Source organism: Prionailurus bengalensis, chromosome D1 (assembly GCF_016509475.1).
Source record: "Prionailurus bengalensis isolate Pbe53 chromosome D1, Fcat_Pben_1.1_paternal_pri, whole genome shotgun sequence".
Classification (NCBI taxonomy): Eukaryota; Metazoa; Chordata; class Mammalia; order Carnivora; family Felidae; genus Prionailurus; species Prionailurus bengalensis.
The window spans coordinates 66,679,931-66,705,229 of NC_057346.1; the positions used below are offsets into that span (position 1 = coordinate 66,679,931).

Consider the following 25,299-nt stretch of genomic DNA (forward strand, 5'->3'; position numbering starts at 1 on the left):
TCTGAGCTGAACATGGCCTTTTACAGAACTTTAAAAGTGACTCACTACTGAGTCATCAAAACAGCAATACCCAAACACTTCTGTTGCTACACAAAAGAGCAGCATGGGATGTCTGCCTTATCTCCTCCTTTCCCTCTCCTAATGAGACAGAACCCCTTGACTCACTGAAGAAGAGTCATCACATCTTTTGTGATGCAGTAATAAGAAGAAAGCTGGTTTAAATAATCACAGTGTGGTCAGCAAACAACTGGCAGTCCTTGTGGTCATCCAGGTCATTTCCTGAGTATGTCACTAACCCAAGAGGCAATTAATCAATTACTCAAATGTGTATTGAGCACCAGCATTCTGTTGGGCACTCATGATTTCTCCTTTTTATAACATTTCTGTGAAGTGACCTTTTCAGTTATTGAAACTCACTAAGAGCATAGAGAAAAGCAGTGCTTTGTGCCTCTGTAAAGGAAAAACAAAGCATTATTGGAGAAAATGCTGCTACTCAGTTCCATCCCAGTAGAAAGGAGTTTTAAAAATATCAAAGAGGAAGCATGATGTTTTGGCTAACTGCTTTACAGAACTATAGTTTTAAATATGTTAACTGAGAACTCCTTTCTTATCTAGGGATGATACTGTCAGTGGTATTTTCTCTTGGGAAAAGTCTTGAAGTTAGTATCATTGCCACAGGCCTGACTGATTGCAGGGGACTATCAATTCTTTCAAGATTAGGAAGCCTGTGTAAGGGCTAAAATAACTGGGAGTAGGCCTGAAGGCTGCTTTCACTAAGAAGGCTGGTCATAGGCAAGGTATTGTATACATGCAGATACAGCTTTTGAGTGCCCCAGCGTGGTCTCTCACAGCTGAAGACCCTAAGCAAAAACTGAATGAAAATCTTAGGTCCTCAAACTTTTTGTATGCAGCCGATATAATTAATATAATCCACACCTAAAGGATATAATGAAATTTACACTTGATCTACCTTATATAAATGTTAAAAGCATAAACAGAAATAGTATGTTAGTAGTCATTAAGGATTAATTAGGCAGGACAACAAATAATGTTTATTTCATTAAAATATAAGCTTTCAACTGGCCACTGTTCCTGAGCCATACTTCTCAAGTTCTTATTATATCAATACAGTTGACCCTTGAACCACATGGATTTGAACTCTGCAGGTCTACTAATATATGGATTTTTTCTATTAATACAATATGGTACTGAAAATGTATTCTCCCTTACAATCTTTCTTTTTTTTTTTTTAAGTTTACTTATTTATTTAGAGAGAGGGAGAGAGAGCACAGGAGGGGCAGACAGAAAGGGAGAAAGAATCCCAAGCAGGCTCTGCACTGTCAGCACATAGCCTGAGGCGGGGCTCAAACCCACAAACTGTGAGAGCATGACCTGAGCCAAAATCAAGTGTTGGATACTTAACCAACTGAGCCACCTAGGAGCCCCTTCCCTTACAATTTTCTAAACATTTTCTTTACTCTAGCTTACTTTATTGTAAGAGTATAATATATAATACATATAGAATACAAAATATGTGTTAATCAACTGTTTATGTTATCAGTAAGGCTTGTGGTCAACAGTAGGCTATTAGTTACGTTTTGGAGGAGTCAAAAGTTATATACTGATTTTTGACTGCAAGGGGTCAGCACCCCTAGCCTCCATGTTCTTCAAGGATCAACTGTACTATATCTGTCCTGACTTGATTTGTATATAATCTCAACTGTCTATCCATATCAAGCAAACTTATTTTGGGGACATCAGGAGTTACATGTTCCATTTACTGACCATTTATAAAGCCATTAACAAGTATGGATTAGTCTCAAACAACATTGCTATAATTGAAAGCAACACATAACATTTATTGAACACTCTTTGTATGAACATTCTTTGTAAGGGACAGCACTAGTCTCACACTTAACCCATTGAACTAAAGACAAATTAAATTAGATTATACTGTATTCTCAGGGTGAGCTAATGAACACGTGGTAAAACATTCAAACAATGTTATCCATCAGAGGGTAGGAAGGCAAGTGACAAGAGTAGAGAAAGCTAACCTAGACCTGAGAAGTCAAATAGGAGCAGGGATAGGAGTACCACATTCTAGCCTGAGATCTGGACTGCCAGGGCCAACAGGCAGTTAGAGCTGGGTGGAAGTAAGGTGAAGTTTGCTGAGAGAAGCAGCAGAAGGGAAAAAGTAAAGATAACCAGGAAGATGAAGAAAAGACAGTTGGACTTTATTAGCATAGTATTTGTTCTTGTTTTGTTTTTTAAAGATTTGGTCTGGGGAGCACCTGGTTGACTCTTTTTTTTTTTTTTTTGAGTTGACTCCACACCCAATGTGGGGCTCAAACTCATGACCCCAAGATGAAGAGTCACATGCTCTACCAAATAAGTCAGCCAGACACATCCCTAATATGGATTTTTAAAATTTTATTTATTTACTTTGAGAGATAGATGTAGGGGGAGGGGGGAGGGGCAGAGAGAAAGGGAGGGAGAATCCCAGAGCCCCCAGTGCAGGGCTCAAACTCACAAACCTAGAGATTGCAACCTGAGCTGAAATCAAGTGTCAGATACTTAACTGACTGAGCCACCCAGGCAACCCCGCAACCCCCCCACTGCCCCTGCTAGTATTTGTTAAGTGAAAAACACATTTGACCAACATGGCTTCTTTTTAAAAAAAATTAGAAATTTATCAGAATAGGCTCCTACTTAGAGTTATTATTTCTCCAGAATCAAAAGCATAAACTAGAAAAGATTCAGCTTTGGGTAAAGCCTAGCTATTCTCATGAAACATGTCTGCAGGCTGTGAAAAATTAGTCTCTAAGAACTAAAAGATAGTTCATTCAAAGTGCAAGACTTATGTTAATAAGAATATGAACATATATTTATGTACTTGCATATATTAAAAGAATTTGAGGGGCAACTGGGTGGCTCAGTAGGTTAAGCATCCGACTTCGGCTCAGGTCATGATCTCATGGTTGGTGGATTCGAGCCCCAAACTGTGCTGACAGCGCAGAGCCTTCTTGGCTCTCTCTCTGCCCTCCAGGATTTGAGCTTTCTCTCTCAAAATCAATAAATAAACTTAAAAAAAAAAAAGTATTTGAGAGGGTGATTTAGAATCTCAATTATAAATCTTCAAGGCAGGAATCTTGCTTATCTTGCTGCTAAGGGAGGTGAATGGGCTGACAATAGTGGCATTAAAGCCTTATACTTGCTAAGTCATCTGTCTAAAGGGGATAAACAGGTTGTTTGTTCTCCCAATACCTAGAGGCAAGATTTTTACTCAGTTATTACAACATTACCACAAACTTGTGGATTCTGCAAAGGTTGCCTAGCAACATTACAGTTAGGAACATTGGGTGGTGAAAGAACAGGAAATTTGAATTAGATATGCCCGGGGCAGGTGGGCATAACTCCATCCCTCCAGTACAGTGAGTGCTGTACTCAGAGAAGCATGAAATTTAAAAAATCAGGACAATCATTTAGAATTTCAGTTAGGGCATTGCTGCAGTTAAACCATAACATTGTGCCATGTTCTCAGCTAGAGGAGGTAGGGCCTTGGTTTCGTACTCATTTTGGCACTTTTGTTTTAAAGAACACCAGCTTTTTTTCAATTATTCCAGAAACATTTATTAAGTACCTTCTCAGGGGCCAAGGCACATTGCTGGTCGCTGGTGCTCTAAAGACAAAACTTGATCTCAGCCCTGGGTGGAAGGGAAGCCAGACCAGTAAACAAAGACTGTTACAGAGTCCATGCCAAGTGTGGTTAGAAAACCTGGTTCCTGGAGTGTCTCTTTTACCTAGAAGTGGAGAAACTTAAGAAAAGGGTTTATAGAAGAAATCGTTCTCCCACTGAATCTTGTTTCCAACTTTTAAAGAAATTCTTTCTTTCCTTCAGTCATTCTATGGAAATTTACCTCTCCCATTCTGTGGGCAGAACTTGGTGCCAAGAATTCAAAGTACTGGCTCTGTGGACCAAGAACTCTTCCCTCCCCGTTTGGAAGCCAGGCCCTTTTGCTCTAATCTACTTCAAGGACCTCCCAGTTTAAGGAAGCAGACAGGTGGCATGGTTAAGAGTCGAAAAAAAAATGTTAAAAGAGTATTTACCTCCAAGAAGAGGTAGCTGGGGTACTTCTGTATCATTTGAATTTATATTGAGATAGAAAAGTAAGCCAATCAACAAATATTTAAATAAGGGCTATATTATCACTCAGAAGATATTGAGCCCGTAAGCCATGTTAGAATACTGCAATAAACAAAATAGAAAAGGTTCCTATATTCAGGGAACTCATTTTCTAGAAGGGGATAGTAATAAACAACCAACACACTTTGAGATAGATATAAGCCTGTTAAGGAAATAACAGGGTGTTGTGAAAGAGTGAGGGGGGAGGGGAAGTGAGCTTGCATGGATAGCCTCAGAGGATACAGAATTCCTACATAGAACGGGCTTAGAAGCAACATTCTAGTTGGGGAGAAGTTATCTACTGGGCTTTAAAGTTTTTTTTTTTTTTTAAGTTTTTTTTTTTTTTAACGTTTATTTATTTTTGAGACAGAGAGAGACAAAGCATGAACAGGGGAGGGGCAGAGAGAGAGAGAGACACAGAATCTGAAACAGGCTCCAGGCTCTGAGCTGTCAGCACAGAGCCCGACGCGGGGCTCGAACTCACGGCCAGTGAGATCATGACCTGAGCCGAAGTCAGATGCTTAACCGACCAAGCCACCCAGATGCCCCTAAGTTTTTTTTTAATATTTATTTATTTTTGAGACAGACAGAGACAGAGCATGAATGGGGAAGGGTCAGAGAGAGAGGGAGATACAGAATCTGAAACAGGCTCCAGGCTCTGAGCGGTCAGCACAGAGCCCGACGTGGGGCTCGAACTCATGGACTGCAAGATCATGACCTGAGCCGAAGTCGGACGCTTAACCGACTGAGCCACCCAGACGCCCCTTAAGGTTCTTACGAAACACACTAGTTTTACATACAACTCATGCTAATGATCAATAAAGAGTAGTTTTCTGAAGTTACTTTTTAAATTTTTTAAAATGTTTTATTTTTGATAAAGTACAAGCATGGGAGGTGCAGAGAGAGGGGAACAGAAGATCTGAAGCAGGCTCTGCGCTGACAGTAGAGAACCCGTTGTGGGGCTTGAACTCATGAACTGTGAGATCATGACCTGAGCCAAAGTCAGACACTCAACCAACTGAGCCACCCAGGTGCCCCTAAAGTTATTTTTATTTACACTTACATGAAATTAAGAAAAGCAATTCAATATGGTCAACTATCCACATCAAAGGCTTATATTGCCATGAGGAGTGAGGAAGAGGCGGTATTCTAGGAAGAGTGCTAAAAATCATTCCTTGGGTTTGGCCACCAGGGATCAGAGAATGCCTCCCCTTGAAACATAACAAAAGGGTAGAGTTCCAGTCTTTCAAGAGCTTAACTATAAATTTGGATTAACATACAAAAAAGACACAAAAGCAAATGTCTGGAGAAGACAGCTGTTTTCCCCTCACTGCACCTTCAAGTATGTGGTATCAGGGAATTTCCCATGTGGTATTTTTTTAAATACACTTTATTGTCAAATTGACTAACATACAATGTATACACTGTGCTCTTGGTCCATGTGGTAAGTACTAAAATGTGTTTCCATTATTAAAAATTCAGCTTGAGTTCAGTCTTTGAAAAGTGTTAGAACAACATATATGTTCAAGTGCTAATATTCATAAAGTGCTACAATAAGAAAACAGACAATAGAAATAAACATAAGTGGCCACTGGCACATGAAAACTGTCCAACCATATGAGTCAAAGCAACAAAATTAGGGGGCTTGGATGGCTGAGTCAGTTAAACCATGGACTTCGCTCAGGTCATATCACGGCTAGAGCTCAAGTCCAGAGTCAGGCTCTCTGCCGTCAGCACAAAGCCCACTTCAGATCCTGTGTCCCCCATCTCTTCCCCTCCCCTGCTCTCTCTCTCTCTCAAAAAACAAACAACAACACGTTAAAAAAATTACATTAACAAACATTAAATATCCACTTATGTCCAGAATTCATGAGCAGCGTACACTAATCCACTGCTAATGAGAACGTAAATTGTTTTCTTTTGGAGGTCAGTCTGGCGGTTTATATCCTTTGACCTAGTAATTCTCACTTCTATGAATCTATCTTTAAAAAAAAAACAACAAAAAACCTCAAACAACACAGAGACAAAAAACCACGCGAGGAGTCAGAATATTCATCACGGGGTTATTTACAACTGAAAAATTCCAGAAACTTTCCTGTGCGACTCTAAAGGGCAGACGAGATCACAGTTTGACCGGGCACTAGAGTGATTTCTTCTCAAGGTGCATTTAAGTTTGCTGTGAGGTGGGCCAATCCGTTTTGCCAACACTTGCCCACGTGCTGGCAAACAAATATAAACACCGTGGCCGCGTGGTGAGCACTTGGTTTCGTGCTGGGGCCGACTGTTGGTGCCGCTGGTATTTACTCTGGACAACTCTCGGGTGGACTGCCACAGCTTGGGGGAACTCACCTCGCTGGGGACACACCCGACCCTAACAGCCACCCTGGGGGGAAACTGAGGCTCCACAGGCCTTCCCCACAGCCGTTTCCCCGCCTCCGACTCTCGTCTGTGGGCCTTCCTGCTGATTTCTGGGTCCGGCCTAAGCAACGCGCTCAGTTCGCAAAGCTCCAGAGGCCCGAGTCACCATTTCCGGCTCAAACCTCTACCGGGGAACGTGACTGCCTACAGCCACGCCTACAACGCCCCCAGCGGCTCGCACCGAAAGGACACGGGACTGGCAGGAGAGCCACGGTGGTTTCCGGCTCGCCCCGACCCGGAGGAACCCAGGAGTGTTCCCTGGCCCCCACCTCAGACCCGAGAGCGCTGAGGTACCGCGAGCAAGCCGCCTCCAGGGTGGCGTTCGGCTGGGCCTAGTCGAACCTAGCACCCTTCGCTCCTCCCAGAGGGCCGCCTCAGCTGCCCCGTCCGGCCCCGACCAGACGGTGCCCGGCTGGGTTCCCGGAGGTCGGACTCCCTCATAGGCCCGTGGCGCCCCGCCCGCCCAGGCCGGGCCGCAGAGGGCGGGCGGAGCCAGCGGGTTCGCGCCAAAATCGCGTAGCTGATCCCTCCCCCGCGGGCTACGTCGCGCCCTCCTTTTTTTTCAAACCCCGGGCTGGGCGGGGATTGGTGGGCTGGGCACTCACGTGGTTAACGGTCGCGGGAAGCCGCGGAGCCCGAACCTGCGGCTGGACCTGCGGGGACACCAGCCTCGGCGCCCGGGCCGCCCCGCCTCCGCTGGACAGTCCGCGCCGCCGCTGCCGACCCCCGCCACCGCCGCCCGCAGTCCCGAGCGCTCCGGAGCCGCAGCCCACCGCCGCGCAAGTCCGCCACCGGGGCGACCAGGCGCGCCCAGTCGCACGTGGCGGACCCGCCCCCTAGGCCGTCCCGAGTCCTCGACTCCGCGGGCTTCGGCTCTCCGGTCCTCGGCCCCGGCCCCAGGGCGAGATGAGCTTCCTAAGCCGGCAGCAGCCGCCGCCGCCCCGCCGTCCCGGGGCTTCTTGCACTTTGCGGCAGAAGCTGATCTTCTCGCCCTGTAGCGACTGTGAGGAGGAGGAGGAGGAGGAAGAGGAGGAGGGCAGCGGCCACAGCACGGGGGAGGACTCGGCCTTTCAAGAGCCTGACTCTCCACTGCCGCCCGCGCGGAGCCCCACAGAGCCCGGGCCCGAGCGCCGCCGCTCGCCCGGCCCGGCCCCCGGCAGCCCCGGGGAGCTGGAGGAGGACATGTTGCTGCGAGGCGCCTGTCCGGGCGCGGACGCGGCGGGCGGCGGGGCCGAGGGCGACTCATGGGAGGAGGAGGGCTTCGGCTCCTCATCGCCGGTCAAGTCGCCGGCAGCCGCCTACTTCTTGGGCAGCTCGTTCTCGCCGGTGCGCTGCGGAGGCTCGGGGGACGCGTCCCCGCGCGGTTGCGGGGCGCGCCGGGCTAGCGAGGGCCCCTGCTCGCCGCCGCCGGACCACCCCGGCACGCCGCCGCACAAGACCTTCCGCAAGCTGCGGCTCTTCGACACGCCGCACACGCCCAAGGTGAGAGGACGCGGGGCCCGGGTGCCCCGAGCCCGCGCCCGCCCAGCCTTTTAAAAAGGCCGCGGCGCCAGGAGCCGAGCGCGGCGCTCCCCGGATTCGGTTACATAACCGCCCGGCCGCACCCCCACTCGCTCCCCTGAGCCGCAACAAAAAGTTGGCAGCCCCTCTTTTTGGCCCTGCCCAGAAGTTGTCCGTTAAGATTATGTAACTGAACAATGGGCCTCTTCTGGAACTTCTTCATCTTTCAAGATCGGCGCCGTCCAGGTGGCTGACGATTTCACGCCGGTCGAGTCGGGGCCGTGCCGAGCGTGTCAGCCCGGAGTGTGGCACTGATATAACGTGGTTTGGAAAGATGTTGGAGCGGTGCTGGCGCGGCCACCTGACACTCCCGAGGGCGGCAGCCATATGGTGCCTTTTAAACGCAGTGAGGGGCCCTGTAATTTGGGCGGCACACTCAGGAGTTCGGTTAAAAAATTTTTTCATGCGCTTACCGTTTCGTGTCATGTGGCCTTAAGGGGTTAAGTTGGAGGTATGCAGGGTGACTGCGCTTCGACTTGGGAGGAAAGGCTGGCCTTCCAAGCATTTCCAGTCGTAGTCGTAAAGATTCCTTAATTCAGGGTAGCTTTTAAGAATCTATCCGTGCATATTTATCGGGTAAGCGTTTGTTTACACCCTTGGGTTTGCAGTGCCTATGTGTGGTCAGCCTGACTAATGACTGGGGACAACCCAACTGTTAAAGCCAGCAGTGGTGGTGCTGTTTGGACCCTTGTGCTTTCAAACTGCTGATAACGTATCACAATGAAGGAGGTGTTCACCTGTTTTTGAGTGGCAAGTGAGTATGCAGATGCCACTTGTGGAACTTGAGAAGTAACAGATTTTAAAATGAACCCTACCTGAAATGAGGACAAGTATCATGTTTATAAGAGTAATATGGAAAATGGACCTTGTAAGTGAGTCGGGTTCAGTGCGGTTAATCCTAGACCTTGGGAAGAAGTGTGTGTTTTTTTTGGTTTTTTGTTTTTTGAGTGTTCTTGTGTATTAAGGACATACCCAAGGCAAGATCCCTTTAGAAGCGTGGGAAGGAGTCCAGCGAAGTTGGTTTTGAAAGCCCTATTTGGATGGGGGGGGGGGCGGGAGGGAGCTTTTATGGGTCTCCCTGACTGCTTTGTATTTTTAGATGGATTGAAAGAGTTTAACTTTTAGACTCTAGAATAAACTTAATTTTAGTCTGCATTTCTATTCTTTCTAGTGTTAGAGACCTATTTTATGTGGCTGTCTTTTTCAGAAAAGGTGACTGGTATCCACCTTTCACTGTTCAAGTTAAGCACTGTTTATTTTGCTTGAGATGTGGTGGATTGTGTGTTGCTTTGACCTACACTATCAGCCATGAGAAAGGCTTGTTGAAGGTTGGGTTGAGAAAGCGGTCTATAGAATTTAGATACTAAAATTTTACTTTTCCTGCCCTAGAGTTTGCTCTCCAAAGCTCGAGGAATCGATTCCAGCTCTGTTAAACTCCGAGGTGGTTCTTTGTTCATGGATACAGAAAAATCAGGAAAAAGGGAATTTGACATGCGACAGACTCCTCAAGTGAATATTAATCCTTTTACCCCAGATTCTGTGTTACTTCATTCCTCAGGACAGTGTCGTAGAAGAAAGCGAACACATTGGAATGAGTAAGTTATTTAGTTTGGTTCCCTAACCATCCAAGGTTGATTTGTGGTACTTATCAAAATTTAATTGCATCTGAATGACATGGAAATTGAAATTTTTCTGTTACTAGCACTTGCTTCCCAGGAGAGGCAGGTAGGAAGTAATCAGCTGTGGAGAAGAAGTAGTGTAAGAAAGGAAGGAATAAAAAGCCTAGATGGCTTGTAGGAAATCTGGTGTCAAAATGAAGCAGGCAGAGAGAGTTTTTTATTATTTAGAAAGACTTAAATTTTGATATGTGCAGTGGTATTGGCTTGTAGTTAATCTGCATTTTTTTTTCAGTAGGGACAGCATTTTAATCAGCTGAGGTATATCTTGTGATTACAAAATTAAGTGCTTTCTTGTCTGTTTTTATTCATTAAAATGCATTTTCACTGTACATCTATCAGATAAAGTTTTGGATCTCTAGTTGATGTGTCTGTCAGATCTACTGATGGAAACATACATAATGTTTTCCAGTTCTTGTGGTGAAGATATGGAAGCCAGTGATTATGAGTTTGAAGATGAAACAAGACCTGCTAAAGTAAATAGCTTTTTATTTTTTTATTGTTTCTGAAATTTCATTTTCGACTTCTTACTTAACAAGTAACCATATATACATGTTAAATACGCATTCAAACAAAACGTAATGATTTTTAAATTTCACACATAGGGCTATTATAGCAAAAAATCATTTTCATGTCTTTGTGAATATACCCCTTATTGCAGAGAATCACAATTACTGAAAGCAATATGAAGTCACGGTATACAACAGAATTTCATGAGCTAGAGAAAATTGGCTCTGGAGAATTTGGTTCTGTGTTTAAGTGTGTGAAGAGGCTGGATGGATGCGTTTATGCCATTAAGCGATCAAAAAAGCCATTGGCTGGCTCCGTTGATGAGTACGTATTAAAATTTTTGTCTTTTACTCTTATTCCCTGTGGTGTTGCAAATGTTAAGATTTTACATAACCAAGTAGTGAAATTAATTCTCTCACTTTTGAGAAGCCATAATAATTTAATCAGATCCTTTTCATTTTGTGCCATTAATTCTTACTGAACTTGGTAAAATAATATGAGTAGTCTGATTTTGAAGGCTAACTTAGATTTCTTTTTTCTGGGAGCATCCATGAATTCACAGTAAAATGGAGTTTTGTTTTTCCCGAGTCCTAGGGCCAGCAAGGTTCCTTCTTTGTAACTAGCATTTTTCTTTAATGGAAGCCTTTAGAAAAATCTGGTACAGAGTCTTAACACCCTCCCTCTCAAGGAAGTTATTTCTTCAGCATAATGATAGATAACAAGTCAAGTTTCTTTTATGAAGTTTCAGATAAATTAATTCAGTTTAGGCTTGAATAAAAATGACGTACCATTCTATCAATGTCAAATTTCTCCTAGGCAGAACGCTTTGAGGGAAGTGTATGCCCATGCAGTGCTTGGACAACATTCTCATGTAGTTCGATATTTCTCTGCATGGGCAGAAGATGATCATATGCTTATACAGAATGAGTATTGTAATGGTGAGTAATACATTGTTCTGTTTGAAACTTGTGAGTTCAGAAAAATGAACACCGAGGAAATGCTTATTTTTATCTGAAATCCTACTTTAACTCTGTGTTTCTTTTATTTCTTTTTTTATAAATTTTTTTAAATTAAATTTTATTAAAAATTTTTTTTAACGTTTATTTTTGAGAGAGAGAGAGAGAGTGCGAGCAGGGGAGAGAGAGAGAGAGAGAGACAGAATCCGAAGCAGGCTCTAGGCTCTGAGCTGTCAGTATGGAGCCCGATGCGGGGCTTGAACCCACAAACCGTGAGATCATGACCTGAGCTGAAGTTGGCCACAACCAACTGAGCCACCCAGGCGCTCCCCCCTTTTATTAAAATGCAGAGATCAAGGAGCCTAACATGAATTTCAAGTTCATTGCCTACCTTGATGTTAGGTAAAAATTGTAAACGTTGTCCCTTTTACCTCAGTAGTAGAATTGTGCATATTGTGTGCATGTTAGTCACACTGATTTGGAGAGGACAGTGGACTTGCCATATGTATTTTAGCATCCCTAGCATGTAGCATAGTGTATGTGGGATATAGTAGTTAATAACGCAGGTTCAATGCATCTAGTCTTCCTTTTCCATTTCATTTTATGTGCTATTAAAACTGATACTGGTTTAAACCAGTGACAGTGACTCTCCATTGTTCTAACTTCAGCCATTTGTCCAAAGTATTCTATAATCTTGCCCCCATTCCCGTTTATCCAGCCTAGTGTACCACTAGAATCCACTCAGACTTTTTTTTATTATGTTAAACTCTTTTAGTTCTCTAGCTTCGTTCGCCTCTCTCCCTCATTTCCCCTCCAAACCAACAAAATAAGCATCTATAGAAGTTCAATTTTGGACTTCTGGAGAGCTTTCGATTTCAGCAAGTCTTTCAAGGACCAACTTGGTTCCCCCTTTTTTCATTAAACCTTAGTCAAAACCCTGGTCTCAATTCTGATTCTTGTAAATACCTGTTATTAAATAGGTAAAACATTATATACACTGGATTTCCATTTCTGTATATTTGAATAGTAGAGAATTTAGAATTTAGTGAACAGTTGAGAGGTGATTAACAATGATTTATGTTTGTGTTACTTATTTTTGTTGACTTTCGTTATTTTTTCCTTAAATAAGACCAGCCATCTCATAGCTTGTGAATAAATAAGTGGTGTAGGTAGTGGATTCAGATTTTCAGTATTTAAAAACATTGAACAAAACAGAAGTAAAAGAGCCTTTTCTCATGCCTTATTTACTGAACTGTCATTTTATTCTCTACACTTGAAAGAATTAAGTGCTCAGTATACAGCATTGCTGCTAATTTGTTTCACACATCTCTTGAAATGTTTCTATTCATATCATCAAAATATGTGTGTAGCTGTCTCTCATGGCCTTGTGGACTCTTCCGGTTTTTAACCTTCATTTTTCAGTTACTGTACTTAATATAGGTCTGTCTGACCATGTCTTCTCTACTCCGTGTTTGGTAGATGCCATCTTCTAGTTTCTTTCTCTCACTTTGATGTGGCTGGTCCTCTTAACAAGGATTTCCGTAGCAGTCCGGGATCACAAATTTGTAACAGTCTACCAAATAAATATGTGGTGGTGTAATTCAAATAATTTTGAGAAAACTCTTGGTCCTGGGGGGATAGGGAGAGGTGAGTTGTCTTGCTAACCTCTCATTATGAAGACTTTGTCCTAACAAAAACAAAACTTTGTCCTGGTATAAAGTTAAATTATAAAATAATCTTCTGAAGTAGTTTATTATTTTGGAACAGTATAAAACAAAGAATATACAGATCTTTAAAAAATAAATAGACCTGTGTGAAACAGGATTGCCTCAGTATAGTTCATTCTATGTAGATGAAAGCAAATAAGGCGATCTAGATACATTTGTAAACTTTTTTTGTGTCCTTTTGCCACCATTCTTCTCTCCACATAAAACTTTGAATGTCCTAATAATACACCTGATCTTCAAATCCTTTTCCATAGTTTCACAGGGAAATGATTCTGTTATTTCATTTGTACATGGTGATTAACTGATATCCTTTACCGTGACTAAGTTTCTTTATTATCTCAAACACTCATTTGCATTTTAAGTCTTTTGTCTGGGTTTGGTGAGAGACTGAAATTTTTACCCATGGTAAACAAGTGTGGAAAAATGTTGATGGATAGGGGAAGAGAACCTGAAATATCAGTTGAGTGTCTTGCTCTTCTCTCACCTCTCTCTTTCTTTCAGCAATGAGATAGAAGGAACTGGCCTAGCTATAGGTGCTGGACCCACTAAAAAGCAGCTGTATTCTATCTTATTAAACTTGGTCTAGGACTTCAAGCCCACTTGTCTGACAAGCTTATTGACCTCTCTTCTAAGCCCTCTTTTTCCTGAAGTTCAAAATTTGTACAAGTATGGAGAACATACTTAAGCCTAAAATATCGAGGTGTGTGATTTATTTTTATTTTTAAAACACATTGGACATTGTGCTATTTAGCCTTTCCTGACTAACAACATGTATCAGTATACCTCCCTGATTTTATTACCCTGGCTCTGATTTTATTATTCCTAACTAAGCTTTAAACAGATGTGGTTTGTTTTGGTTTTTGTTTTGTTTTGCTTTGTATAACTCCTCTTTTCCTTTGAGATAAGTTATAAACTTATAATGTTTTTAATAAAACTTGTATAAACTTACAAAGTTTTTAAAAAGTATAAACAAATTAGCTGGTTGGTTTGATTCTATAAAAGCAAGTTAAAACTATACTAAGACACTGTTTTTTACCTATAAAATTTATAGACTACTGTCAAGGGTGTGGGAAAACAAGTATTCTCATATATTAATGATGGGAGTATACATTAGTACAGACTTCTCTATGGGGGATTGTGTGTGTGTAAGTAAAATTGCCCCAGATTTGTCTTCCAAAACCCTCTTAGCTATAAAAATTTATCCTGTATATAAGATAGTATATCTCTCTCTCTCTCTCTCACACACACACACACACACACACACACACACGCACGCACGCTTGAGCCACATACTAGTATTATTTTATGATTATACATACTCTAAAAGCCAGTAGTTTTTTTTTCTATGAGATATATTAAATGTATGTTGTATGACCAATGTACAAAGTTATTTCTTAGACCGTAGTATATAGTAGCAAAGGAAATTATTTTAAAATGCTCCTCAGGAGATTGGTTAGTTCCTTACCATTCAGTTATACAGTGGAATTGTATAGAGACTTAGGAGAGAACAAGGTAGTCTTTGTGTATTAGTAAAGAATGATCTTCAAGATCATGAAAATGTTACCATTTGTGTAAAAAGGAATTGAAAAAGATATATAAGAAACAAATAACATTGGTTTATTCTGGGAAAAAGAACCAGGTAGGATGCTGGGGTATCTGGATGACACAGAGACTTTATATTTTGTACCTATGTGAGTATATTACCTGTTGAAAGAGTAAGATTTTGATATCACAAACAAGGAGGAGGGAATAGGTCCTATAAAATGTCACTTTGTTGAGTTTGTGACCATTCAGTAAAGATGGAGAAAAATATTTCAGAAAGAAGAAATTGCTAATTTTTTCCATGTTCGTTAGGTGGAAGTTTAGCTGATGCCATAAGTGAAAACTATAGAAGCATGAGTTACTTTACAGAAGCAGAGTTGAAGGATCTCCTTTTGCAAGTTGGCCGGGGCTTGAGGTATATTCATTCAATGTCTTTGGTTCACATGGATATAAAGCCTAGTAAGTATTACAAATTCTCTGACCTGTGTTCTTTAGTGTTATAGAGAATAAATGATTTCATTAAAACAACATGAAAACATACACGTCCATGGGGCACCTGAGTGGCTCAATTGGTTAAGTATCTGACTCTTGATTCTGGCTCAGGTCATGATCTCATGGTTTGTCAGTTTGAGCCCCACAATCAGACTCTGCGCTGTCATCACAGAGCTTGCTTGGGATTCTCTCCCCCTCTGTGCCCTTTCCCAGCTCGCACTCTCTCTCACTCACTCAAAATAAATAAACTTTATGTATGTGTATATATACATATATCTTACTGTGTTTTTTCATTGTTAGTTTTAAAAGAACTTTGAGCCACATGTAAGTATTTTATGATTTCCAGACACCTTTTCCCTTGTTATCCCAAAATATTTGAGACAATAAACTAATTTTTATTAAAAGTTGGAAAAATTTGCCATGTCTTATGGGAACTGTATAGTCATGAACTAGGTAGTACTCTGATTGGGAGACTGAGAATCTGTTGTTTAAAGCCCTGCTCTTCTAGGGTGCCTGGGTGGCTCAGTCGGTTAAGCGTCCGACTTCGGCTCAGGTCATGATCTCGCGGTCTGTGAGTTCGAGCCCTGTGTCAGCCTCTGTGCTGACAGCTCAGAGCCTGGAGCCTGTTTCGGGTTCTGTGTCTTCCTCTCTCTCTGCCCCTCTCCTGCTCATGCTCTGTCTCTCTCTCTCTGTCAAAAATAAATAAACATTAAAAAAAAAATTAAAGACCTTCTCTTCTGCTAGGCTATGAACCATAATCCTAAAGTAATGCTGGTACTGGTAATGGGGTTGTTAGAATCAAATGAGATATGTGAACATGTTTTTGGAAACTTAAGTGCTATACAAACATGGTAGTATTTCTAGCCTATATACCATGAAAGTGTTACTGTATTATGCAGAAAACAAATGGCACATGCAGTATGATTATCTTACATTAAAAAGATGCAAGTGCATGCTACAATGCCATTTTAGTGCAAATCCCTCTCATTTTGTTAAAATAACCTCTTAATGTACATACTGTTTTAAAACTTGTCATATGTCACCTCTACCTTTTTGTTTCAGTAAATTTTCATCTCCTTTAATACCCAGATCATGCGTAAATTTTCCCCAGGTGTCGCAGGTTCTTGATGGCTGATTTGTCCATACTAGTATCCATTTCAGGACTATGTGTTGCATCTACTTCTATCCTTTTTTTTTTTTTTTTTTTTATGTTTATTTTTGAGAGAGAGAGAGCGCGTGGATGGGGGAGGGCAGAGAGAGAGGGAGACACCGAATCAGAAGCCGACTCCAGGCTCTGACCTGTCAGCACAGAGCCAGATGCAGGGCCTGAACCCACAAACTGTGAAATCGTGACCTGCGCTGAAGTCAGATGCCCAACGAGCTGAGCCACCCAGGCGCCATAATTTTTTATAATTTTTTAAAGCTTATTTATTTTTGAGAGAGAGCGACAGCATGAGCTGAGGAGGGGCAGAGAGAGAGAATATCCCACGAAGACTCCACACTGTCAGCACAGAGCCAGTGCAGGGTTTGAACTCCCTAAACCATGAGATCATGACCTGAGCCAAAACCAAAAGCCAGACGCTTAACCGACTGCGTCACCCAGGTGCCCCTCCCTTGCATCATTTAGCTTATTCCTCTTTCCTCTGTATTTCCTACAAAGTGGAAGTTATAAAAGGTTGATGAATTCAAGTATGAATTTTAGGCTAGGTGTGTGTGTGTGGTTTTTTTTTTTAATGTTTATTTATTTAAAGTTTTTTTAATGTTTTTATTTTTGAGAGAGAGAGACAGAGCAGGGGAGGGGCAGAAAGAGAGGGAGACACAGAAACCAAAGCAGGGTCTAGGCTCTGAGCTGTTAGCACAGAGCCCAATGCAGGGCTTGAACTCACAGACTGTGAGATCGTGTCCCGAGCCAAAGTCGGACACTTAGCCGACTGAGCCACCCAGGCACCCCCAGTGTTTATTTATTTTTGAGAGACAGAGCACAAGTGGGAGAGAGGCAGAGAGAGAGGGAGACACGGAATCCAAGGAAGGCTCTAAGCTGTCAGCACAGAACTCATGAGCCCATGACCTGAGCTAAAGTCTGATGCTTCACTGACTGAGCCACCCAGGCACCCCATAGCTAGGTGTTTTTAAGTTGACTTTAATGAAGTTTTTTGGTTTTTGTTTTTTTGTCTGTGGAAATGTGTGATTTATGAGAAATTAAATCATTTTACACAACCTACTTTAATTCTGTAAGTTACATGAAGAATTTCTTACCTATGTGTAAACAACTCAGGTTTTTATTTTCAAAAGGGAAAATATAATATTTGGACTGAAGGCAGTAAATATGAATTAGTAAGATTTAAATCACTCACACCTTGTATTAAGTGTCAGACGAACACAGTGGACCCTTATAGGTACCAAAAGTTGAAAACATTAAGGCATGTGAATTTTAAAATTTCAAATTCACAAATACCATCGTAAAGTAAGTTGTCCTATAAATAAAGTGAAGTTGGAAAGACGACTTCAGTAAATATAACATTTATGAACTCAGTATTACATTGGTAGAACTGTTAAAATGAAAACTGTCACTGAAACTTATGTCAGTCATAAACTTACTAGAATTTAAAGAAAAATATGTGTACAGCAGAAATGAACCACAGAGCTACATTGGGATGTAGATGCTGTATGGTTAGCCAAATTCAAGTTCCATTATTTGTATGTTTTGCACCAGCCTGTAGCATTAGGTTAAAATTTATAATTTTGTAGCATCACAAATTACTACATTATTACTTTTTGTATTGTTTCTAAGTAGTTAAAGCCAAAGATCAATGTGTAGATGACAAGGGTCTAATGCAGTAGTTTCCAAGTGTTCAAAGATCAGTACTAGGCAAGAAAATATGTTCCTAGAAAATACAACCCCAGTTCCTATCCCCTGAAATTCTTACTCTCATTGGCTTTTGGGGTAGAACATATGAGAATCTGTATTTGAAAGCTTTTGCGATGATTCTGTTGCACGGCCTTGTTTTTTGAGCTTTGGTTATAGTATTAATTGTTAGTGCAGCTTACATAATTAATTGTTTGACAGGTAATATTTTCATATCTCGAACCTCAATCCCAAATGCTGCCTCTGAAGAAGGAGATGAAGATGACTGGGCATCAAACAAAGTAATGTTTAAAATAGGTAAGAAAAAAAGATGACCAGATTATCACCTTAAAATAAAGTAAGAGGTTGTTTAACTCTTGACTCTATTTTTTTTAATACTTATAGGTGATCTTGGTCATGTAACAAGGATCTCTAGTCCACAAGTTGAAGAGGGTGATAGCCGTTTTCTTGCTAATGAAGTTTTGCAGGAGGTAGTTTTTTTTCTTTAATAATCCTGTTTGCTTTATAACAATGCAGACATTAAATTTTTAAGCTAATAATAGGTAAAATGGTCAAAAAAAAAAGCCAAAACCATTAGCTGGGTATTTAATTTAGCAAAATTCAGTAAAGGCAGAGATTTATAGTATTCAACAATGGTGGAGTTGTGGTAAAAGAGAATTTCTCATACATTACTATTAGAACTATAAAATGCCATAGCCTTTTTGGAGATCAAAGAGTTTGTATCAATGTTTTAAAATCCTGTACCCTTTGATCCAGAATTCCCATTTGGGAACAATGTAAGTAAGTGTTTAGCAGTAAGGGAACAAAAATAAATAATGACATATAGTTAATAGTACTGTTTCAAAAAGAGTGTGACCAAAAAAAAAAAAGTGACAAAATATTTCGTGGTAAGAGTTTTGAATGTAAGTGGAACATGTAGAACAGATAAATTGTACGATCCCATTGTTCTTTTTATACGTGTATGTATATTTGTAACCTGTCCATATATATGTGTTTTGTGTTTTCATATGAATGCCCCCAGAAGGATAGGAGTTTCTAAGAGTTGAATCAAACCACTGAAAAAGAGAAGGCATTTACTTTTAGAAATGTATTTACCACTCCCCTCCCAAAGTATGTATTACTTTGTAATTAAAAAAAAACTCCTCAAATTTAGCTTTTTCTCTGAATAGGTCTTAAAAGTTAAATGTGGCATTGGATATTTCAATTTAGTTCTATTTCTCACTTAAGCCATCATTGTAATTTTACCTTATTTTGGGTATTTTTATATTAAAAAAAAATTTTTTTTTTTTAATTTTACAGAACTATACCCATCTACCAAAAGCGGATATTTTTGCCCTTGCCCTCACAGTGGTATGTGCTGCTGGTGCTGAACCTCTTCCTAGAAATGGAGATCAATGGCATGAAATCAGACAGGGTAGATTACCTCGCATTCCACAAGTGCTTTCCCAAGAGTTTACAGAGTTGCTAAAAGTGAGCATTTTTTTTTTTGTATATAAAGCACTTTTTATTGAAATGGTTTAATGTTTTATTAAATTGCCTGTCTTTACCTTAATTTTACTTCTCTTTTTAAGGTTATGATTCATCCAGACCCAGAGAAAAGACCTTCAGCAATGGCACTGGTAAAACATTCAGTATTGCTATCTGCTTCTAGAAAAAGTGCAGAACAATTACGAATAGAATTGAATGCTGAAAAATTCAAAAATTCACTTTTGCAGAAGTAAGTGAGGGTTTTTTGGAATGTTTTAACTTTCATTTTCAAATTTTACTGAGATGACTTAGGCTTTTTGTCAGTGAAGGCTCTGGTGGTCTGGTATGCTATACAGTTAAAATTTGGGGATTTCTGCCTTAAATTAGTGTTTGTGATCTATTAATTTGTATTGTTCCTCAACTTTGAAATTAGGGACTTAAGAAATTTTTAAAATTTTAATTATTTTATTTTATTTTATTTTTTGAGAGAGAGAGACAGAGAGACAGAGTGTGAGTGGGGGAGAGGCAGAGAGAGAGGGAGACCGAATCCGAAGCAGGGTCCAGGCTCTGAGGCCGATGTGGGGCTCAAACTCATGAACTGTGAGATCATGACCTGAGCTGAAGTCAGATGCTTAACTGAGCCACCCAGGCACCCCTGGACTTAAAAAAATTTTTAAGACTAGCAAGTATTTGCAAGTGGTAATAATCCCCAATCCCTTTGGCAAAAGCTAAGTGAGCCTGTACAGGTTTTTTCCCCCCTAAACGCTCACCATAAATCAACATTTTCCTTCATTTTTTCTATTTATTTTTATGAAAGGATTAAATTCATGTCAATTAGGTTAGTAAATGAGTCTCATATTTGATCTGAATGACCTTTGATATTTTCACTAAAATGATTGGAATGTTAATTCTAATTCATTTGCTTTATTGCTGATTTTAATCTAATAAAACTGTCTTGAAATATTAAAAGGTTTATTTGCCACTAGTTTGATAGCCATCATAGTTCATACAAATAGGAAGTAGAATTTTCCTTTTATCTCTATTATATATAGTTTCACAATATGAATTAGTAGTGTTGTTTGAAATTATTTAAGATTCAGTGTCCTCTTTATTAGCATTTTTATTACTTGTGTTCAAGTGTATATGATATTTTAATTTTGAAAGCACAAAATAAAATCATAAATTTAAGTTGTTTGAGCAAAAGCAAAGTTAATATTGTAGTTTTTTCCTCAGTTATATCTTTAGAATAATGATGACATGCTAAGATCTCCCAACTGACAATATAGTTATATGTTTGGCCTCCTATGATCCCTTCCTGGGATTAAAACAATAGGTGAAAAGTCTTGTTTCCTATTTTTATGTTCTTAGAGAACTCAAGAAAGCCCAGATGGCAAAAGCTGCAGCTGAGGAAAGAGCACTCTTCACTGATCGGATGACCACTAGGTCCACCACCCAGAGTAATAGAACATCTCGACTTATTGGAAAGAAAATGAACCGCTCTGTCAGCCTTACCATATACTGAACTACTCATTTCCCACCTCCCCCAAAAAACTGTGACAAGAGGAAGCTAGGTTGAAATCACTGCTAGAATCCAGTTTGCAAATTACTTTCTCAGTCGGTGTCAGTAGTTTTACTGAAATACCTTTAGGACTTTTACTTGTGAATTACAGTTGAAAGCTGTATTTTGACCAGTGCTATATCAGGCTTTCGTCTAGTCTTACTAGTCTGTCTTCTGTAGGATGTCAGTCACTGTTGGATGTTACACCAGCCTTTCCAGGGTTAACCACTGTGGTGGTGTGCTGCTTATGGTTTGCTGTTGCATTGTAATAAAAGGTGACTTTCCCTGTAGTGACCTGTAAAAAGGACTCAAGGGCTTTATTACAAACATATTCTCCCTTTGAAAAGGGAAATGCTAAGAGACTCAGTACTACTCAGCCTTCAGTGTACCTGTGTGTCAATCTTATATTTCTTTTTTTTTTTTTTAATTGTGAATTATACTTGTATATCCAACTGGGAGCACTTTGTAGGCACTGCATGAACCATGGAATGATAATTCTGTGGAAGTATTGCCTTGTGAATTTGCTGCTATTTTAGTTTTGTCCTTGCTGTAAAATTGTAGCATTAAACAATCATTGTTGTTAATAGGCTTTTTTTGGAAAACAATTATGTGAAATATGTAGCTGCTCTTGATGACAAGCAGCTATTTGCCTTTTTTTCCTTTGAACTTTGAAGCTAGTGCATTGGAGTAATGCACCTTTTTTTCCCTTTTGGATTGCTGTATTAATGTAGTATAATTATTACTGGTTTTGTAATTTTTCCTGATAATGCCCTTCCCTGACCCTTTTCAAAAATGTTCTCTCCCTCCACCCAAGTTTTGTACTTGATTGTATTGTTAGTCTGTTTTTAAATGTTTTCCCCGGTTTCTCTTCAATATTTGTGTATATAAACTAATCTTGGCGATAGTGTACATAGCTGTTTGTAATGCCAGAATGACTTCTGACTATTCCAAGCTTTTCACAAAATATATTTTATCAATGATTAGCCATTTGACTAATAATACTGGCTAACCAGACATTGCAGAAGCAAAAACAACATAGAATTTGTCTGTCGTATGTTTGCCTATTAATTTTGGTTTGAAACATGTTTGCACATGTCTGCTTGACTTGTGTTTTACTAACATTGATTGGCATATTAAAAGTCACTCTGAGCTTACCATAATTGTCTAAATCTTGTGATGCCTGTTTTCTACTATTTTATGTCTACTATCACATTTTAACATTTAGAGTATAATGTATATAAAGTACTAAAAGCAGAGGACACATTTTTGATAGAATATGAAACATTTATTGTTTAATGATGAGCTTTAGTCTACATCAGTTACATTTTGTGATTGAAGAAAAATTTGTCCATCAATCATAAATGTTTTTCATTTGTCATATTTAATATTTGTTCATCACATTGTATATTATACATTTGATCTGCTAGAAATGTAATATAATGTAGGTTAAAATAGCTTTAGATTATTAAGTGGATGTAATGACTCATAATTTTCTAATTTGAGCTGAGTCACAGAAGAGAGCTTTAAAATGAGGTTGTAACTCAGTTGAACTAGGCTGGATTTTTTAAGAATTAAGAGTGCAGATTCAAGTGATAAACAGTGCTAATTCTACGTGACATCTTTTTCTGATGTAGATTAGAACCAGAGTAAGGTCACACACACACAAAAAAAGATGTTACAAGATCCTTGTGCTTTTTGATCATGGGTAAACAATTTGTTTGATTAGGGTCTATTTCTTCCCACTATAAACATTTCTAATAACTTTATTCAGCTTTTAAGCCTATGGCATGCTAAAAAGCACATTTTAGAGGTGTGAAAGGAATTAGTGTAGGCAGGAACAGTAGAGAAGAAAGCTGATCAGTGTGGGTGACAGCCTAAAAAGCTGCAAAGACGAGTAGGTAACACATTTCAGTAGTCACTGACAAAGCTATAAAAAGTATAATTGGTGTATATTGGGATCACTCAAAGTCAAGGTGCATTTTTCAAGTGCACTAGCTTCAAAGAAAAAAAATCAGGTGTTTTTCATCAAGTTGATATTTGCAGTAAAATTTTCACATATTGTTTAAGAATATTAGATTAAGTAGGAAAAAATTGGTTTTCTAAGAAGGAATTCTTACCATTTGAAAGCTGAGGAGAGTTGGGCTTATATTCATTCACCACAGGATACTTACATTGAGTGCCTTCTATGTGCTAATTAGTAGCCCAAAGACCAGTAAAAAATAGTCTTTGCCCCTTGGTACTCAGGATAAAATAGGGGAGACCCAGGTAAACATAAAATGACAGTAAAATGTAGTAAGTGCTATGTTGGAGGGATTCTACAGGTAGAGTGGTAGCTCAAAGAACAATTCCATAGTTTGGGAAGATGCTGGTGGTAGAGCAGTGAGTAGATGCAGGGGATTACATGTAGACTGGTTTCACAGCTATTGTTCTGACTCAGGGTAAGAGTAAAGAGGGCCTGAACTAGGACACATGGGATGGACATGTGGATGGACACATGGGAATAGGGTTTTCATTAGCTGGGAACACTGCACACTGAACAGGTTTTGTTTGTTTTTATAACAGAATGAGAACTTGTTAGCATAACACCAGGAGGAAGCTACAACTGCTAATATTGAAGCATTGAAGAATTTTCCAGAAAAGTTAACTGGAATGCAAAGTTAAATGCCTGTTATTTTTTGAGACATATGTAACAGATAAAACTGTTTTGGAAAGCTTACTTTAGTAAGGAAGAAGCATTTTAAATATTGACTATGCAGTTGGGTAGGAGGAATCCTACATTGCAGTTGAGTGCAAATGGAATTGTTGCCTTACATTAACTTGCCACGAATCCAAGGCAGTCCCCTTTAATTAGTGAGCTAATGTCTTGAAGGGCCAATTCTGAAGCTTTGGTTTTCATTTTCACTCTGTTCCAGAGGTCAAGAAATAATGGTATTTAAAATATTGCGAACAGCTTAATGCTTTAAGCTGTCTTCTAATTCTTAAAGCAGAAGCAGCATCCTGACATTAGAGTAGTTTTCCTCCCCAGTTCATCTCCACAAAGCATCTCCCTGACTTTAGCCAACAGATCAAATCAGTCATTGCATCCTTAAGGTATATTTATTTGTGAAATTTTTAAAGGCCAATGAAAGCGGTCGACAAGGAGGATGGATCAAAAAAGAATTTTGAAAGTGTTTTGGATATTGTGAAAATCCTAAGTGAAGCCTGAAACTAGGAATTTGGAGGAACCTGCCTCATTCAGTATTTTGAAGGCATTTGTAGAACCGTAAAAAGCATCAATGAACTGATTTGACATTGCAGAGTGAGTGGATCTAGAAGTTTCTCCTGCAAACCTGGTTGTATTGTTAGAAATCTCTCAGAAGCTCAGCAAGGTAGATTTTTGTAAAACTGGAGGAGTAAGACATCATTGAAACTCACCCTTTCCCAACATTAAGCTTTTAAAAACTTTGAGGAGCATTCATCTGAACATCATTGAACTTTTTTTTTCTTTGTGGCAGATGACCCTAATTTTCAATGCAGTTCAAAGGTCTCTGGAGTAAGGAAAAATATCTATGTATGCTCTAGGAAGATTTACCAGGAAAAGATGACATGTTCTGTCCAAACTTCATTAAACTAAGAGTCTAAGAAACCTCGGCCAGTCCAACCTATGAAGAAAAATACCTCAAGGAACATTTATATCATAGTTCATATTGTTTAGTTTCATATGGTTAATAAATATTTTGAAGAGCATTATATTTGTTTTGAGTTTTGACATTCTTATGAAACGGGTTTCCAGGTCTGGAATTCCAATTTATGCCTACCAATCCATTATGCCAATGGGAAATTCAGTGTACAATGCCTCCATTAGGATGATTATCCAGAGAGAGGTCACCTTTTTGCAGATGAAGAGGCTGAGGTAAGTTAAATAACTTAGGAACTCAGTTTGGTAAGTAGAAAAGACAGAATTCTGACTCAGACGATATAGCAAAGAAGCCTGCTTTTTCAAGACATGTGGAAGTTGATAAATACTATTTAAAAGAAAGAGTGCAGGCAACAAAGAGAAAGAAGGGGCAGTCTGAATATTGGGGAAATTGGGAAGTCTGGTGTCATGGAAACTAAAAGAGAAGTTTGAAGGAGAAATTAAGTGTGACTATATACAGAAAAGATTAAGAAGTGACTCAAAGCTCCCTGAAGGCATCTAGAGTGGAGATCTTTGGTGAGCAGTTTCAGTAGAGGGGTAAACAAAAGCCAGGTTACAGTGAATTGGGATATAAATGGGAGATGAGCAAATAGAGACAACAAGTATAAATCATTTTCAAGGAACATGGCTTGAGAGAGAAGGGCAAGGGAGGAGAGGACTATAGTTAG

General features: G+C 39.9%; 1 protein-coding gene across 2 annotated transcripts; it reads left to right on the top strand.

Moving 5' to 3' along the window:
• Nucleotides 1-7,208: 7,208 nt before the first annotated feature.
• Nucleotides 7,209-24,681, top strand: WEE1 (WEE1 G2 checkpoint kinase). 2 transcript variants are annotated; one of them, XM_043580621.1, is made up of 11 exons: nucleotides 7,209-8,083; nucleotides 9,551-9,756; nucleotides 10,250-10,313; nucleotides 10,499-10,671; nucleotides 11,164-11,285; nucleotides 14,885-15,031; nucleotides 18,132-18,227; nucleotides 18,315-18,400; nucleotides 19,230-19,400; nucleotides 19,502-19,549; nucleotides 20,766-24,681. In XM_043580621.1, the coding sequence occupies exons 1-11, from the start codon at nucleotides 7,508-7,510 to the stop codon at nucleotides 20,802-20,804; spliced, it is 1,728 nt and encodes a 575-aa protein (XP_043436556.1). In that variant the 5' UTR covers nucleotides 7,209-7,507; the 3' UTR covers nucleotides 20,805-24,681. The 2 variants fall into 2 exon arrangements, with proteins under 2 accessions (XP_043436556.1, XP_043436555.1); XM_043580620.1 differs by having other exon boundaries at nucleotides 19,502-19,647; nucleotides 20,766-22,109.
• The last annotated feature ends 618 nt before the right edge of the window (nucleotides 24,682-25,299 follow it).